We start from the raw sequence: 18784 nt of genomic DNA on the forward strand, positions 1-18784 counted from the left end.
GGAACTACTAAGCTGCTGAGTTTCTCCAGCATTTTGTGTGTGTTGATAGATTTATCCATCTTGTTTGCAAACTGCTACATTGCCCTCATTCCAAAGCTTCTTCTGACTCCCAATACACCACTGAAGTCTGAGATACTCCTTCAAAGTCCCTCCATCTTGTTACATCTCCAGACAGTCTACAAAGTAGACCTTCAGTCATCTTTGTGCTTTAAAGAGGGTTTCTAGTTGGTGGTAGGTTAGATTGGTTTTTATATTATGCATCATTTGAGCAAGCAGGAGAATCAGAATGGAAGATGCCAACCATGTGCACTTGTACATTAAACACAAGAGATTCTGCAGATGCTGGAAATCCAGGGGAACACCCACACAAAATGCTGGAGGAACTCAGCAGGTCAGGCAGCATCTATGGAGAGGAATAAACAATCGGTGTTTTGGGCTGAGACCCTTCATCAGGAGTGTAAAGGACTGGGAAGAAACCAGAATAAGAATGAGTCGGGAGGGAGTACAAGTTGACAGGTGATTGGTGAAACCAGTTGAGGGAAAAGGTGGGTGGGTGGGAGAGAGGCAAACCAAGACCACGATGAAGACACACTCAGATTGGAGAAACATCACTTCATGTTTCATCTGGGTGAAATCTAACAGAATGACCATCAGTTTTTTCTAACTTCCAGTAATTTCTCTCCCCCTTCCTTCTTCCCTATTTTCCATTCCTTTCATTCTCTTTCTCACCAGCCCATCATCTCCCCCCAGTGTCCTTCTCCTGCCCTTTCTCGCATGGAACACTGTCCTCTCCAATCAGATTTTTTCTTCTCCAGCCCTTTACCTCTTCCATCTATCACCTCCCAGCTTTTTAGTTCCTCCTTCCTCTCCTCCCCACCACCTTCTCCCTCTCTTGGTCTCACCTATTAAACTTGCAGCTTGAAGTGCATTTGAAATGAATTAGTTTGCAATACATGTTGGTATAACGAGAGGAGACACAAGAGACTGTTGATACAGGAATCTGGAGCAACAATCAAGATGCTGGAGGAACTCGATAGGTCAGGCAGCATCTATGGAGGGAATTGGACAGTTGACAGTTCAGGTCAAGGCCTTTCATCTGGACTGAATGATAAAGGGGAGATAACCAGTGTAAGGAGATGAGGGGAAGAGGTGAAGCAAAGGGGACACAGCTGTGTAGTGGTTAGTGCAATTGCTCTACAGCACCAAGGATCGAGGTTCAATTCCTGCCGCAGTCTATGAAGAGTTTGTACATTCTCCCGTGACTTTGTCGGTTTCCTCTGGCTGTTCCAGTTTCCTCCCACAGTCCAAAATGCACGGGTTAGTAAGTTGTGGGCATGCTACGTTGGCGACACTTGTGGGTTTGCCACCAGCACATCCTTGGACTGTGTTGATCATTGACACAAACGATGCATTTCACTGTATGTTTCAATGTTTTGACGTACATGTGACAAATAAAGCAAAGCTTTTAAGGAACTGGCAAGTGGTCGGTCAATTCAGGTTATGAGGAGTGATAAGCAGAAGGAGGAAGGGAGAATGGAACTAGTGACAAGAGACTGGGAGATGATAGGTGGAGGCAACAAAAGGCCTCCGGTGGCAGAATCTGATAGGAGAGGAAAGTGGACCATAGAACCATATAGAGGAGATGGGGTGGGCAGAGGGCAACAGTGGGGGGTTGGGTGAGGGGGACTATGTGGTTGATGAACAGATGTACCTTGAAACACGTATCCATCACAACAAGCCATTTTATGGCTGAAAATAATGGACAGGTGTGTCTTGATATTGAAAGAAGGTATAACGGGTAAAAGTGATACCGAGGTCCTTTCACATGTTCCCGTTTATATTACTATTACACCATTGCTACCATGACAAATGGCAAAATCTTAGTGACTGTTATGTCAACAAATATGAAATCAAAAAATAAGGGAAACTGTTGGCCAGTTAGTCAACTTCTACAATGAACAATGAGTAATTAATGTCTTGGGCCCTAATACATTGGCTAACAATTCCAAAAGCATCAATCTTTTTTGCTTGCTGTGCTGGAAGTTCGCTGATATTTCTGGCACGTTCTCTTTTCCCTCAAGCTTCAGACTTGGATCTTAATTTCTTCAGTGAGGAGTTCCTGGCAGAATGGAGCCTTTTTAAATGGACATTCTTTTGGGCTTTTGACTGCTATTTGAATGGAACCTTAATTGGATTGCTGGTCTCCAAAGTTCACTTAGATACCAATGGAGGCACTGTGGGTTCTTAGCCATTTGTTTAATGAGCCTTGTAGTTCTGGTTGACGTGAGATAGAAACCACTTCAATTAATAACAGTCCCTTTGAAGTGCCGTTTATCTTTGCAAGTGTTTCTGATGGAAGTCCATGAACCTGATGTCAGTTCATTTTAATTGTGGCTCCATTGGGTTCACTGAAATCTCACACCCTTTGAAAGCATAAGAACTATTCTTGGAGCAATTTCAGCACGGGTTAAACTGATTGAACTCACCCTATTATTTTTTCCCCAGGCAGACAAGCATTGCCGGAATGAGTATAGCTTTAAAAAGATCAATGCCAAGCACAACAAAGGAGTCTGTTTGGATGGCACTTCAATAGTTAACCAATTTGCGTGCCACAGCTGCAAAGTATATTCAAGGATGCCACTGGAATATTCTGTTTACAATTTATATCAATGGAATCATATGTAAAACAGCATTCCTGATATTACCCAGTCCCGATAAAGGGTCTCAGCCCAAGATGTCGACTCTGTGTTCCTCTCCATAAATGCTGCCTGACCTGCTGAGTTCCTCCAGCATTTTGTGTATGTGTGCACGCGTGTGTGTGTTGCTCTGGATTTCCAGCACCTGCAGAATCTCTTGTGCTGGTAGTATTTCTAAATTGGCTGATGACACGAGGCTGGATTATGAGTTGTGAGGAGGATGCTCTGGCTATTTAGACATTGAGTGAGTGACAAGTGCGTTCCAAATGAAGCAAAATGGGATATTCAACAAGCCTGTGGATATGGTATTGAGATGAACAATAGGTCAAATAATCTACTTCAGCACTTTGTTTTTTATATTGTTTCTACATTTCTAACATCTTGCCAGCTCCATAGTTTCATTGCCAGTTCCTTGCAAACCCGTGGTCTGTACCATCTGGATAAACAAGGGCTGCTAACACATGGGAAAGCCACAGAGTTCCCCTTGAGGCACACACTTCCCCAGCTTCAACTTTACAACATTGTTTCTTCATTGTCACAGGGTCAGAATGTTGGAATCCCTATCTAACTAGACAGACTCAAGGACAGCTTCTATCCTGCTGTTATCAGATGCTTTAACAGACTTCTTATGTGCTAAAAGATGAACGCTAGCTAATAGATTATTTGCATATCTATTTCTTGTGCTGACCTACCTCTGATTTTCTATAAATCTACTGACACCTGGCATAAAATTCAGAGACAGGCTATAGTTTTGTCCCTTACTCCGCTGATCGCTTACTCCTGCCTCAACTGATCAGTTACTGAAAATCTCTTACATATTGTGATAGCTTAACTCCCAACTATTCAACAAACCTGGCATATTGTGTGGGCTTCAGTGAAAACTTACATCTCTGTGAGGTAGGGAAACTTTTCTCTGATCTCGGCCATTCAATGTCAGCTATAGTCGTACTCCCTCCCAGACATTCAGTTGCAGTGGATCTGAAAATGTGAAGATGAGTAGATCAGCACTTAGTGCTGATGACGAGTGCATGAGAAAATATCCAGCTTGTAATTCTCAAATATTATCTTGGATTAGAAAATCTCCAGCTTGCAATTCTCAAATGTTATCTTGGGACTGCTTAAAATCATCTATCTACATTAACTTCTGTTTTTTAGTTTATGTCCAATTGCCAGCTTAAGTTTGGGCTTTTTGCACACAGAGCCAATTGTGTTAAGCACAAAAGTCCAATGGAGCATGCTATATACAGTATATTCTCCTGCTGTACTCAAAATGGCTAACCCTTTACTTTTCAGCTCACCCCTACTTCCAAGCTGTCCATTGAAAGGTAACAGCCATGCAGTCTCCACCCGTTCAATTTCGTACTGTGGCTCTGTGTTCTGATTCTTTGTATTTTTGATTCTTTCCTTTCAGGGTACATTCCCAGTTATCTGGAGAAGGATGAGCCCTGTGTGGTCTGTGGTGATAAGGCGACCGGATACCATTACCGCTGCATCACATGCGAAGGCTGTAAGGTGAGAATTATAATGTGGTTTACAACATCATGCAAGACGAGTATTTTCCTCAAACTCTTTTCTTTCCCACTGTGTCATGATGGAAGACTTTCTTCCCCCACCCCATCAGGCAGAAGATACTAAAGTCTGATAGCACATACCACAGGCTCAAGGACAGCTTCTACCCCACTGTTATTAAAATGTCTCTAGTAAAGATGAACTCTTGACCTCAAAATTTACCTCATAATGATTGTCCTCATTGTCTACGTGCACTGCACTTTCTCTGTAGTTGTTGCACTTTATTCTGCATTGTTATTGTTTTACCTTGTACTTCCTCAGTGCAATATGATGTATATGAACTGTATGCAAGACAAGCCATTCACTGTAACTCAGTACACGTGAACATAAACCAATTCCAGTTAAAATTTTCTTTTCCCTTGGCTACAAAGTTTTGGGCGTTTCCTCACCTATGTAGCTCGGTGATATAGAACATAGAACAGTACAACACAGAACAGTCCCTTCGGCCTAGGATGTTATGTCAACCTTCCAACCTACTTCAAAGTCAATCTAACCCTTCTCTTCCACAAAGCCATCAATTTATCTTTCATCCATATCCCTATCTAAGAGTCTCTTAAATGCCTGTGATCTATCTGCTTCTACCACTACCCCAGCAACGCCTTCCACACACCCACCAGTCTCTGTGTAAAAAAACACCTCTGACTTCCCACCCCCTCCCCCAGTAATGCTCACTCACATTAGTGATGGCTTATACTAAGAATGCAGTTCCAGAGAAGGCAGATTTGGTGTCAAAAGTAAGTGAGTGTCCTTCACCCAGGAACTGCTAGAACAGATTTCAGCCTTGGGGATGTCACACGTACATCTATCTTCAACACATTAATATGTGCTTTAAACTTGTTACGAACCCCGTTACTGGGTCACTTACCAGCAAAGATAGAGAGGTCCGTTGAAGTCTGATGGTACTATTTTTAACAGTATTTATTGATAAAAATACACAAAAATAATATCAATGCAAACATACAGATAATATACGTCATCAATACTAAATCTAAAAGTGCGGGTATAATAATAATCAATAAGAAATAAGCTCTATCGTTGTCTAGGGGATAATGTATTGTCCGATGGAAATATAAAAGTCACTCAGTTCATTCAGGCTGCAGCTTTTTGGTTGGAGAGAGAGACAGATTTTTGAAACTTGCTGGCTTTTCCTTTCATCCGATCTTGATCTGCATTCGTCCTTTAGCGAGGCCGTTCCATGGAAGACCTGTCATCCGGGCAAGGATGGACACATACAAGTCCCCACCAGTCTCATACGTTTCTCCTGGTGCGTCTGAAGGGGTTGTTCCCCAGACCCTCTTTTATCCTTTCTCACGGGGTCTCAGATGTCAATCAGGTTGGGATGATGCAATCCCTCAACCAGCCCACTCTAGTCATCCCCTGAGGGCGTCAATGAATAGTACAGTACTCAATACACAATTCCGTCTCCAAGAGACAATGGCCGTTATCTGTGGCTTTGTATCGCTGAGGCCAGGACCCACATTCCAAACCCTTGTGGATCCTGCGTGTCTCTCTGTCATTTCCTGGGTCCCAGACCCGAATTAATAGCGATCTTGCGATTCTTGCAAAGGAGGGGGCTACTTTGTACCCTTCGGCCCCTCAGAGTTGTGGCACATTCGTAACAAACTCATTCATGAGATGTAACCTCTGCATGCCACCTTGGCTCAACAGAGGATCACTTTTAGTAATAGACAAAGACAACTGCACGGCTCCAAAGAGCGCCATATGAGGTCATTCTTTCCCTCAGCCATGAGGCTCTATGATGAGTCAACCTGTAGCCGGGGAAGTGATAACCTCCCCTCCTGTTAGACTTTTTGAGGTAACTTTTTTTTTATTCTTTCTTACTTCTCCTCTTCTAGTATTTGTACATTAGTGTGTCTGTGCACTTGTAATGCTACTGTGACACTGTAATTTTCTTTGGGATCAATAAAAATATCTATCTATCTACTTGTAGTGTTAGGAAGGTCAGCATTTTATGGCCCAGCTCTTGTCAATCTACATGGCTTGCTAGATTATCTCAAGAGTATTTGAGAGTCAGAGACATTGACTTAGGCCAAAAATCACGTACATAGACAAGTCAGGGTAAGAACAGTAAATACCCTTCCCTAACATCTGTGTATTTATATAGAAAAGCAAAAACCTGCAAAGAAAGAGAGCTTAAAATAAAAGCAGATAAGACCATAAGACATAGGTGTAGAATCGGGCCATTCGGCCCATCTAGTCTGCTCCACAATTGCATTATGGCTGATCCCGGATTCTACTCGATGCTGGAAGTATTCAGCAGATATTGCAACGTCTGTGGAGAAAGAAATAGAACTAGCATTTCAGGTCACTTACCATTCATCAGAATGTTAATCATCAGAATCTTTCACCAGTTCTAATTAAAGGTCATCAACCTTAAGCATAATATTGCATATCTCTCCACAGACACTGCCAGACCTGCTGAGTATTGTCAGTTTTTAGCCATTCATGTTGCAGTCTTGCAGAATCGAACAGTACAAAATTCCCTCAATATTACCCCAGATATTCAGCCTTGATTTTTAGTGTTAAGTCAGTAGAGATACACCAAAACCCATAGCCATCAGAATCAGAAGTGGGGTGGAAAGCCCTTCTTTCCAGTCAAGGTTCCAAACTCAGTAGTTCATTTGTGGCTTTTCTTGTGGGAAAACAAAATGCTATCATGTTAGTCAAGGTTTGTCAATAAGGGCTTTGCAGTAGATATTTGTTCACACTTTCAGTGTTTTTGCAAGTCGAAAACATAGTATAATTAATTAGACATACAGCATTCAACAAGTTGTCAAGAAACTTGACCAAAAGCTTACAGTGAAGCAGCTGCTGGGCCCAACACTTGCCAGGAAGTTGGATCACATTGGTCTTGTACTGAATTAAGTTCCCACAGTAGCCACAATCCAATTGGATTCTGGAAGTATTAGGTAACAGGTTGACCAGTGTCATGTTTTTAAATGATCACCATTCAATTGAGTTCTCTACTTACAGAAGCCAGTGATATGGATTTTGACATACTGGCCTGTATCAATTATTCCCAGGCACCAACGTCAGAAACCAGAAGCTAACTGGGAATTTTTAAAAAATAATATACCCATGCAGTTTATCTATTTGCATTTCAAAAGATCTTAAAGGCTATTTCCAAAGTATAGATTCAATTACAAGACAAAGCAAGGCAAAATTGTTTAATGTCATTTCCATTGCACAAGTGTAAAGGAGAACAAAATAATTGTTACTCTGGATCTAATGCAGCACAAAAAAAACACCATATGATAGAGAACACAATAATAATGAAAAATGCACAATAAACATAAATACATAAAATAGCTTATATACTGAGATTAATTGTATGGCCATAAAGTGATGCTAGGCACAGGAGTGTCTGTACATAAGGAGATTGACAAGAACTGATAAAATAGTGGTGGTTAGGGGTGTGCTGAGGTGGGTTAGTGGGTGGAGGTGTTGATCAGCCTCACTGCTTGGGGAAAGCAACTGTTTTTGAGTCTGGTGGTCCTGGTGTGGATGCTGTGCAGCCTCCTCCCTGATGGGAGTGGGACAAACAGTCCATGTCAAGGTGGATGGGATCCTTTATGATACTATTGGTCCTGTTCTGTATATATGACATCCAGATGAGATCTGTTGCATATAATCCATTGAATAAATTAAGAGATTTTTACAGGAAGTGAGTTCAGTTTTATTGTATGTACTGTATTAGTTCCCCTTATTGGGCTGAGGAGAGATTTGGAGTCTAGTACTGTCAGCAAACCAAGCACCCAAATTTAAGTATTACAGTTCCGGTTGCCCTAGTGTAGGATTGATATCATTAAATTGGAGAGGGCGCAGAAAAGATTTAGGTGGATTGTATTGGGACTGGAGTGCATGGGTTATATTGGGAGGCTGGATAGAGGGACTTTTTCCTCTGGAACAAAGGAAGATGGGGAGTGACCTAATAGAAATCTGTAAATTCATAAGGGCACAGATAAGGTGAATAGCCAAAGTCTTTTCACAGAGTAGGAAAGCTTAAAAATAAAGGGCATAGATTTAATGTGAGAGGGGTAAGATTTAAAAAGGACACCCAAACAACTTTTTTCCACACAGGGAGTGGTGCCTATATGGAATGAGCTGCCAGAGGAAGTGCTAGAAGCTGGAACATGGATAGGAAAGGTTTAGAGGGATATAGGCCAAATGCAAGCAAATAAAAATTAAGATAAAGAGTAACATACACATACACACAATGCTGGAGGAACTCGGTAGGTCAGGCAGCATCTCGGAAAATGAATAAACAGTTGACATTTCAGGCCAAGACCCTTCATCAGGTCTGATGAAGGGTCTCGGCCCAAAACATCGACTGTTTATTGACTCTGTAGGTGCTGCCTGACCTATTGAACTCCTTCAACATTTTGTGTGTGTTACTCTGGATTTCCAGCATCTGCAGAATCTCTTGGTGCTTAATACAAAGATTAGTGTATTTTTGTCACGTGTACAGTACATCTAAACATACAGTGTAGTGCATTGCTTGCGTAAAATCAAATCAACAAGTTTTGAACTGGGCAACTCGCAAATATCACCACGCTTCCAGTGCCAACACAGCGTGCCCACAACTCACTAACCCTAACCCGTACATTTTTGAAACGTAGGAGGAAACTGGAGTGCCCGGGGAAACGCACACTCTCACGGGGAGGATGTTCAAACTTGTTGCAGAGAGCAAAGGGAATCAAACTCCGTTGTTATAGCTGGCTGCTATGAAGCATTGCACTAACCACAAGGCTACTGCGCTGCTCAGTTAGATGACTTGGTCATTATGGAAGAGTAGAGCCAGAGGGCCTGATTCCATGCTGTATAACTCTATGACCTAAAATAAAAGGCTAACTGGAAATGGAGAAAGCCTGGAGTTCAGTTGCACTGGTGCCAAACTAATAGTCTCACAAAAGATCCTAAAATCCTTTTTTTCAAAAGTTCTTGAGAAATTTATGCACTCTTGGAATGCCATATGAAATGTTAAGTTGAGGCCCCTTTCTGTTTCTCAGGAGACATAAAAGATCGAATGGCATTATTTCAAAAAACAGCAACATAGTTCTACCTGCTGTTCAGCCAGTATTTATCCCAGACTTAATATTACCAAACATCGGATGATATGATCTTTATTGTATTGCTTTTGGTGGGAGTTTGCTGTGCACGGGTTGGCTAAGTTACCTACATAACAACAGTGAACACTCTTCAAAAACACTTAATCGCTTTGGAATGTCCTAAAAGAATACAAAAGACTCCATATAAATATAAATCTTCCCAGTTTTTTTGGAACCTAGTTGATTAGTGGAACAGGCCCAAGTGCTGAATGACTATGCAAAGACAATGTTCAGTCTCTGATCTGAGCAAAAGCATCAGTAGAAACATTGGAATAGGCCAAAGAAATTCTGTCTTAATTTGCTTTGTAATGTCTGGCATCTGAACATCTCACAGATTCTACACAAACAGCAGTGAAGCACTTGAAACTTAGAGGAAAGTAGTGGATACTTGAAGAGATGAACAATTTACCTCCTGAAGTTACTTTGAATGTTAGGTCATACATAGATAGAGAGATACTTTATTGATCCCAAAGGAAATTACAGTGTCACCGTAGTATTACAAGCGCACAGATACACAAATGTTAGAAGAGAAGTAAGAAAGAATAAAAAATAAGTTACTACAAACAGTCTAACAGGAGGGAGTCATCACTTCCCTGGCTATAGGTTGACTCATTATAGAGCCTAATGGCAAAGGGTAAGAATGACCTCATATAGCGCTCTTTGGAGCAGCGCAGTTGTCTTATTCTGTTACTAAAAGTGCTCCCCTGTTCAGCCAGGGTGGGACGCAGAGGGTGAGAAACATTGTCTAGAATTGCCAGGATTTTCCGTAGGGTCCTCTGTTCTACCACAGCCTCCAGTGTGTCCAGTTTGACTCCTATAACAGAGCCAGCCTTTCTAATCAGTTTATTGAGCCTGTTGGTGTCACCCGTGTTGATGCCATTGCCCCAGCACATCACAACAGAGAAATTTGTACTGGCAACAACAGACTGGTAGAACATGTGAAGGAGAGGCCTGCACACTCCAAAGGACCTCAGTCTCCTCAGGAAGTAGAGGCGACTCTGGCCCTTCTTGTACACAGCCTCTGTATTGATGCTGCTCTCAAGTCTGTCATCCAGGTGCCCCCCCCCACCCCCAAGTACTTGTAGGTCCTCATCACATCTGTGTCTTCACCACCAATAGTAACAGGGAGCAGTGCAGGCTTAGTCTTCCTAAAGTCCATCACCATCTCCTTTGTCTTACTGATGTTGAGCTGCAGGTAATTCAGCTTGCACCATTTGACAAAGTCCTCCACCAGGCCCCTGTATTCATCCTCCCGAATTCCCTTTATACACCCAACTATTGCTGAGTCATCAGAGAATTTCTGCAGATGACATGACTCAGTGTTGTATCTGAAGTCTGAGGTATACAGGGTAAACAGGAAGGGAGCCAATACAGTCCCCTGTGGGGCCCCAGTGCTGCCTATAGCCATGTCTGACACACAGCTCTGAAGCCACACAAACTGTGGTCTGCCAGTCAGGTAGTCCATTATCCAGGATACAATGGAAGTGCCAACCTGCGTTGAACGGAGCCCCAGTAATGTGGGCTGGGTGTATTGAAGGCACTTGAGAAATCAAAAAACATGATCCTCACAGTGCTGCCCTGCTTATCCAAATGGGATAGCTCCATCTATTCTCCTCAGTCCCTTATCTCTTAAGACCTTTTCTTAACAAAAGTCATTGAATCATTTAGACTTATTCTACTCTACAAATGGAAAATTGGCTACAACTTAACAAAAGCTTATGTAATAACATTGGAGAGATCTTAATAAAAGTCACAGCACAAATTACTGATAGAAAGAACAGTAAAGCCAAAATGTGTAGTAGAATTTAAGTTACAAATTCAATCATCCTTCATGATGAATCTTCACAATGACACCCCAAGAAACAGACAACCTGATGTTACTTGCTGACTAATAGATAGTCTCAAATGATTGCATACTTTTTTTGGACATCACAAGAAATCATACAAATTGAATAATTAAAATAAAAAGTAATTAACTTAATAGCATCTCCAAAAAATAGCTTGAGGAATTTAAAATGAAAAATTTAATTAGAGTAGCAGCTTGTGGCCTATGTTAGAACCTAGATGTATCCTGGACAACAAAGATAAAGAGCATATTTTATGAGGTCAGATAGTATAAATTGCATCCAAGTCATGAAGCGTTTACAAAAATGATTAAAACATAAGTGATTGTGAGCTGGCTTGGAAAGGTAGATACTCTGGGGATTGTTTCCACAGGTGGTAGAACCCATCCTACTAAGGCCATTCTCTCTTCTCCCCTTTCCTTTCCACATGACTGTAAGACATAGGAGTAGAGTTAGGCCATTTGACCCATCAAGTCTGCTCTGCCATTTAATCATGGCTGATCCTTTTTTTTTAACCCCCTCAGCCCCACTCCCCAGTAACCTTTGATGCCATGTCCAATCAAGAACCTATCAATCTCTGCCTTAAATACACCCAATGCCCTGGCCTCCACAGCTGCTTGTGGTAATAAATTTCACAAATTCACCACCCTCTGGCTAAAGAAGTTTCTCCACACCTCTGTTTTAAATGGATGGCCCTCCATACTGAGGCTGTGCCCTCTTGTCCTAGACCAGGCATGGGCAAACTACGGCCCGGGGGCCATATGCGGCCCGTTAAGCTTTTTAATCTGGCCCGCAGAACTTGATGAAATTATATTAATAAACCTTGTTAACGTTTTTTCCCCGCAATTCTGGCGTTTTCCCAATAGATGACGCACTCTATATACATTGACCTTTGTTGAGGTGCAGCGTATTACTCCACATTTGCGCTTTACTCTTTGTTCGGCTCGACCTATTTGTGTGAACGGGTGTTGAGTGTCATGAACATCAACAAAGCCAGCCACAGATCCGAGTTAACTGACCAACACCTCAGATCCATCCTGAGAATCGCCACAACAAAACTAAATCCAGACTTTGATGCGCTGGCTAAAAAGGGAGACCAACAACACTGTTCCCACTGAAATTAAAAATAAGTTTCTTCGTTGTGTTATGTAAAAAATGCATTTGAAAATTTTTTTTTTCAATAAGCCTTACATGTTACATGTCTTTTCTGTTAAGTGATGGACATGAGTAGTGCGCAGGTGCACGTACGTTCTCAAAATAAAAAATGCGCTCCAGATCAAATAACGCGCTCCGCATACTGGCGCGCTGTCAGGGTTCTGTCCTTGTGCTGGTCGTTGTTGAGTTTTGGCACAGGGGACAATTGAATAAGAAGGAGCAGGACAAGTAGACCTGCATCTCCTACCGTTTTTGAAATAAAGACAGTCAGGAGGAGAGTGATGATGATAATATCTTGAAGGATAACAGAATTTTCAGTGCTTTAAAATAATAACTGTTACTATTTAAAAAAGCTGTATTTTATTCATTTAATTTTCAGTGTTTTAAAAGTCATTTCAATAAATAGCTAAATACCATGGGACTTCAAAGACAGATATTTTGTTGTAATGCATTTGTTCATTTTCAATTGAAATTAAAGCACATGTTTTCTACATATCCCATGATATTTTATTTTCTCTTATGAGGTGTATTACCAAAACACTCCGTCCATCTGCTCCTGGTACGGCCCCCCTGTCAAATTTTAGAACCCTTTGTGGCCCTCAAGTCAAAAAGTTTGCCCACCCCTGTCCTAGACTATTCCACTCTGGGGAAACAACCTTTTCACATCAACTCTGTCTAGGCCTTTCAACATTCAAATGATTTCAATTAGATCCCCCCTTATCCTTGTAAATTCCGGAGAGTACAGACCTAGAGCTATCAAGCGTTCTTTGTATGATAACCCTTTCATTCCCAGAATCATCCTCGTGAACCTCCTCTGAAGCCTGTCCAATGCCAACTCGTCTTTTCTTAGATGAGCAGCCCAGATCTGTCCACAATACTTAACACTGCCCACAACATTGTATTTCATTTGCCACTCTCTTGCCCATTCTCCTAATCTGTCTAAGTCCTTCTGCAGCCTATCTGTTCCCTCAACACTACTTGCCCCTCCACCAATCTTTGTACTGTTTGCAAACTTGGCAACAAAGCCATCTATTCCATCATCTAAATCATTGATATACAGCATTAAAAGAAGCGGTCCCAACACCGACCCCTGCAGAACACCACTAGTCACTGTCAGCCAACCAGCAAAGATTCCTTTTATTTCAATTCACTGTCTCTTACCAATCAGCCAATGCTCTAACCATGCCAGTAACCTTCCTATAATACCATGAGCTCTTAACTTGGTAAGCAGCCTCATGTGTGGCACCTTGTCAAAGGCCTTCTGAAAGTCCAAATATACAACATCCACTACATCCCCTTTATCTATCCTATGTATAATCTCCTCAAAGAATTCCAACAGGTTCATCAGGCAGGATTTTCCCTGAAGGAAACCATGCTGACTTTGTTCTGTCTTGTTCTGTGTCTCCCAGTACTCCATAACCTCATTATTAGCAATTGACTCCAACATCTTCCCAGCCTCTGAGGTTAAGCTAACTGGTTTATAGTTTCCTTTCTGCTGCCTTCCTCCTTTCTTAAAGAGTGGGCTGACAGAGTCCAAAGATTTTTGAAAAATCATAACTGATGCCTCCACAATCTCTACCGTTACCTTTTTCAGAATCCTGGGGTGCAGTTCCCTGTTTCCTTCCACCGAGAGTTCTGCTACTGAGGCTTCCAGTTACATGATTCCCCTTCCTTAAAATTTTCTCTTCTATTTTTAGGGTTTCTTCCGGAGGACAATCCAGAAAAACTTACACCCTGCTTATTCCTGTAAATATGATGGCTGTTGTGTGGTTGACAAGATCACCAGAAACCAATGCCAACTCTGTCGATTCAAGAAATGCACCGCTGTTGGCATGGCAATGGACTGTAAGTGCCTCAGATATTATATCTCTCTACCTTTTCATGTTGCTGAAACTTTGAGAAAGCTGTTGATGTTCAAATCTTGAATTGGTGAATAGAATACCATACCACCTTTAATATGAAATTTATCATTCACCTCTTCTTTTTGCTTAGTTGAAAACAAATAGATTGGATATATTTAAGGGGAAGTTTGAAGATATGAGGGAGAATGGACTGGAAGGTTACATTGCTTGATTAGGTGAAAAAGCAAGTAGACTCTAATGTTTAGAATTTCCTTGCAATGTTGAAGGAGACCATTTGGCCTATCTGAAACTGACTTCATTGAAATGCACAGTCTCTAGTTATTACTCTTTTTTTTTGCTGGAAGGAAGATGTGGGCATAAAGGTGTGGTGGCACTTCCAGTCTGTCCCCAGCACACTCTCAGACTGTACTGGCCATTGACACAAACCATACATTTCATCGTATGGGTCAATGTACATACGACAAATAACGCTCATCTTTTAAGTGTCCTTTTCTGTGATTCAAGGAGGAGAAATGCTTTCCTTGTACACAAGGAATTGGGATTATAACAACTCATTTTCTGGGGCTAAATAGCTTTTGTAGCATAATCAGAATCAGGTTTAATTTCACAGATGTATGTCATGAAATTTGTTGTTTCAGCAGCAGGAGTACAATGCAGTACATAATAACTGAATTACTGTAAGTATATATATTCAATACTTGCATCAATAGGTAGTGCAAAAAAGTAGTGAAGTAGGGTTCAATGTCCATTCAGAAATTGGATGGCAGAGGGAAGGAAGCTGTTACTGAATCTCTCTCTCTCTCTCTCTCTCTCTCTCTCTCTCTCTCTCTCTCTCTCTCTCTCTCTCTCTCTCTCTCTCTCCCTCTCTCCCTCTCTCCCTCTCTCCCTCTCTCCCTCTCTCCCTCTCTCCCTCTCTCCCTCTCTCCCTCTCTCCCTCTCTCCCTCTCTCCCTCTCTCCCTCTCTCCCTCTCTCCCTCTCTCCCTCTCTCCCTCCCTCTCTCCCTCTCTCCCTCTCTCTCTCTCCCCTCTCTCTCTCCCTCTCTCTCTCTCTCTCTCTCTCTCTCTCTCTCTCTCTCTCCCCTCCCTCTCTCCCTCTCTCTCTCTCTCTCCCCTCTCTCTCTCTCTCTCTCCCCTCCCTCTCTCTCTCTCTCTCTCCCTCTCTCTCTCTCTCTCTCCCCCTCTCTCTCTCTCTCTCTCTCTCCCCTCCCTCTCTCCCTCTCCCTCTCCCTCTCTCACTCCCTCTCTCTCTTTTGTACAGCAGACCAATACACCATACGATACTTACATGACATCAAACCTTTGGAACAGTTCTCCAGCTAATGAGCCATGGAATTTGTTACAATATACAATTTGTTACAAAATACAATTGAATCCAAAGTTGATTCAGGTTACCTAAGTCTACTAGAGGAGAATGGCAGGTACTGTTGGACATGTAATGGACATTAGAATGTCCACACTGAATTTCTTTCTTTATTCTTTGTTCTACTGTGAATGCCTGCAAGAAAATGAATCTCAGGGTCATATTTGGTGATGTACAGTATATGTACTTTGATAATAAATTTACCTTGAACTTTGACTGCCAGAACTGCATTCGTAGGGACTCTGTGTATAAAACAGCAAGTTTGGGAGAGGACCAGCAAAGCGGGTCAAGCTGCTGAAAGGGTGAAGAGGAGGAAGTGCAAGCAGGAGATTTTGTCCATGTTGTGTGTTCAGAAAGCATTTCTCCTCCTTGAATCACAGAAAAGGACACTTAAAAGATGAGCGTTATTTGTCGTATGTACATTGACCCATACGATGAAATGTATGGTTTGTGTCAATGGCCAGTACAGTCTGAGAGTGTGCTGGGGACAGACTGGAAGTGTCACCACACCTTCATGCCCACATCTTACTAACCCTAAATGTACGCCTTTGGAATGTGGGGGGAAACTAGAGCACCTGGAGGAAACCCACAAGGTCACAGGGAGGACTCCTTACAGACAACAGCAGAATTGAACCCGATCACTGGCACTATAAAGTGTTAAGCTAACTGCTACACTACTGTGCCACTTCTACTTCACTGAGGTTGTTCCTACTGAAATCTAGCACTTGCTACAGACATCAGAACAGAACAATGACATCATTGCTAATAGCCTTCAGAATGGAGATGAGGGCACCTGCAAAGCCTCACAATTTGCCACCCAGGAGCTCAGCAAGGTTCTTCCTTCAAAGGTAACTGATAACATCTCGGTCTCTTCTGCAAGAGGCCATCCTGAGTAAGTGTATGTGGCTTTGAGGTGGTTACAGGGCAGTGGAGTTGTGGGGCATGTCACTGACAACATGCTTATTATCTGCATAAGATCTCTGCTACATGCTGAAGCCAAAAGGGATTACAATCCTTCGACATCCATCTAAGTTTGGATAGTAAGTCATGCAAGCCAATTTCCGCTATATTTGCAGCAGTCGTGACACCTTCTCTCTGTGCCTGCCATAAACCAGCAACAGCTGCTTTACAAATACAAGGATTGGGGCAAGCAGAGGAATAAATAAGATGTGCAGTGACATCACGTGCAGCTGTAAATCAGGAGTACTGTCAGAGCTTAGTGAGATGTAAGAAGGAGAATTGGGTATCAGATGTCATCATCCACAAAGATGTAACTCCTGCTCCTGGATAGTCATGGTCTCCACTCTGCAGTTAGTTCCTGCTGCCATCTTGTTCTGAAAGAGCTGAAAGTTTAAAGTAAATTTATTATCAAGGTACATTACAGTATATTAGACCATAAGACATTGGAGCAGAGTTACCCTATTCTAACTTGAGATTAATTTTCTTGCAGGCATTTACAGAAAAAAAAAGAAATACAATTGTATTTACAAAAAAAACTATACATAAGAACATAAGAAATAGGAGCAGGAGAGGCCATCTGGCCTGTCGAGCCAGCTCCACCATTCAATAAGATCATGGCTGATCTGGCCATGGACTCACCTCCATTTACCTGCCTTTTCCCCGTAACCCTTAATTCCTCTACTATGCAAAAATCTAGCCAATCTTGTCTTAAATATATTTACTGAGGTAGTCTCCACTGCTTCATTGGGCAGAGAATTCCACAGATTCACCACTCTCTGGGAAAAGCAGTTCCTCATCATCTCCATCCTAAATCTACTCCCCTGAATTTTGAGGCTATGTCCCTAGTTATAGTCTCACCTACCCGTGGAAACAACTTTCCTGCCTCTATCTTAAATATCTCTTTCATAATTTTATGTTTCTATAAGATCTCCTCTTCTGAATTCCAGTAGGTACAGTCCCAGGGACTCGATCTCTCCTCATAGTCTAACCCCCGCATCTCTGGAATCAACCTGGTGAACCTCCTCTGCACTGCCTCCAAAGCCAGTATATCCTTCCTCAAGTATGGAGACCAGAACTTCACCCAGTACTCCAGGTGCGACCTCACCAGTATCCTGTACAGTTGCAGCATAACCTCCCTGCTCTTAAATTCATTCCCTCTAGCAATGAAGGCCAACATCCCATTTGCCTTCTTGATAGCCTGCTGCACCTGCAAACCAATCTTTTGTGATTCATGCACAGGTACTCCCAGGTCCCTCTGCACAGCAGCATGCTGCAATTTTTTACCATTTAAATAATAGTCTGTTCTTACATTTTTTTTCCAAAGTAGATGACCTCACATTTACCAACATAAACAAAAATTGACAAAAATCCAATGTTTAAAGAAAGAATAATTGCAAATAAAAATATAATACTGAGAACAAGTTGTAAAGAGTCCTTGAAAGTGAGTCCGTAGGTCATAAAATCAGTTCAGAGTTGTGGTGAATGAAGTTAGTCACACTCATTTTGGAGCCTGATAGCTGAAGGTTAATAACTGTTCTTAAACATGATTGGAGAGCTCAGGCTTCTGTACCTCCTGCCCAATAGTAGTAGCAAGAAGAGGACACGGCCTGGATGATGGGGTCCTTGATGATGGATGCTGCTTTCCTGTGTCAGCGCTCCGTGTAAATGTGCTCAGTGGTGGGGAGTGCTTTGCCTGTGATGGAGTGGGCTGTATCTACTACTTTCTGTGGAGGAGAGAGAGAAGTGAGGAAAATGGGCAATCTGTGAGGTTGTCATAATCCAGTATCTTGCAGCCCTTAAAAATGGCAGCTGTAAGGTTTGCATATGTTGAGGTGGGGAACTGAGTGATAGGAGTAGTGGAGAGGTGTGTCACATAGGTGTGGTATATTGATCAGTGCTTATACATGATCTTTGCACTTGAGGATGACTAACCTTAGATCATCGAACAGTACAGCTCAGAACAGGCCCTTCAGCCCACAATGTCTGTGCCAGCCATGATGTCAATTCAAACTAATCCCACCTGCCATGGTCTATATCCTGCTTTTCCCTACTAATTCATGCACCTGTCTAAATGCCTCTTTAATCTTGCTAGTGTATCTGCTTCCATCAATTCCCCTGGCAGTGTTTTACAGTCAACTACCACTCTCTGTGCAGAAAATTTGTCTCAGAAATCTCCTTTAAACTTTCCCCCTCTCACCTTAAAGCTAAG

The 18784-nt window shown here is 42.1% G+C and overlaps 1 protein-coding gene across 8 annotated transcripts in view; it reads left to right on the top strand.

Annotated features, from left to right (window-relative positions):
• Positions 1 to 18784, top strand: part of LOC132384860 (thyroid hormone receptor alpha) — a 459686-nt gene that overhangs the window by 392344 nt on the left and 48558 nt on the right. For all 8 annotated transcript variants that reach the window (XM_059956458.1, XM_059956454.1, XM_059956450.1 and 5 more), the window contains 2 exons: positions 4108 to 4208; positions 14091 to 14238. In XM_059956458.1, the coding sequence (XP_059812441.1) occupies positions 4108 to 4208; positions 14091 to 14238 (249 nt within the window). The remainder of the gene's footprint in view (positions 1 to 4107; positions 4209 to 14090; positions 14239 to 18784) is intronic.

The sequence above is a fragment of the Hypanus sabinus genome, chromosome X1 (genome assembly GCF_030144855.1).
Source record: "Hypanus sabinus isolate sHypSab1 chromosome X1, sHypSab1.hap1, whole genome shotgun sequence".
NCBI classification, from domain to species: Eukaryota; Metazoa; Chordata; class Chondrichthyes; order Myliobatiformes; family Dasyatidae; genus Hypanus; species Hypanus sabinus.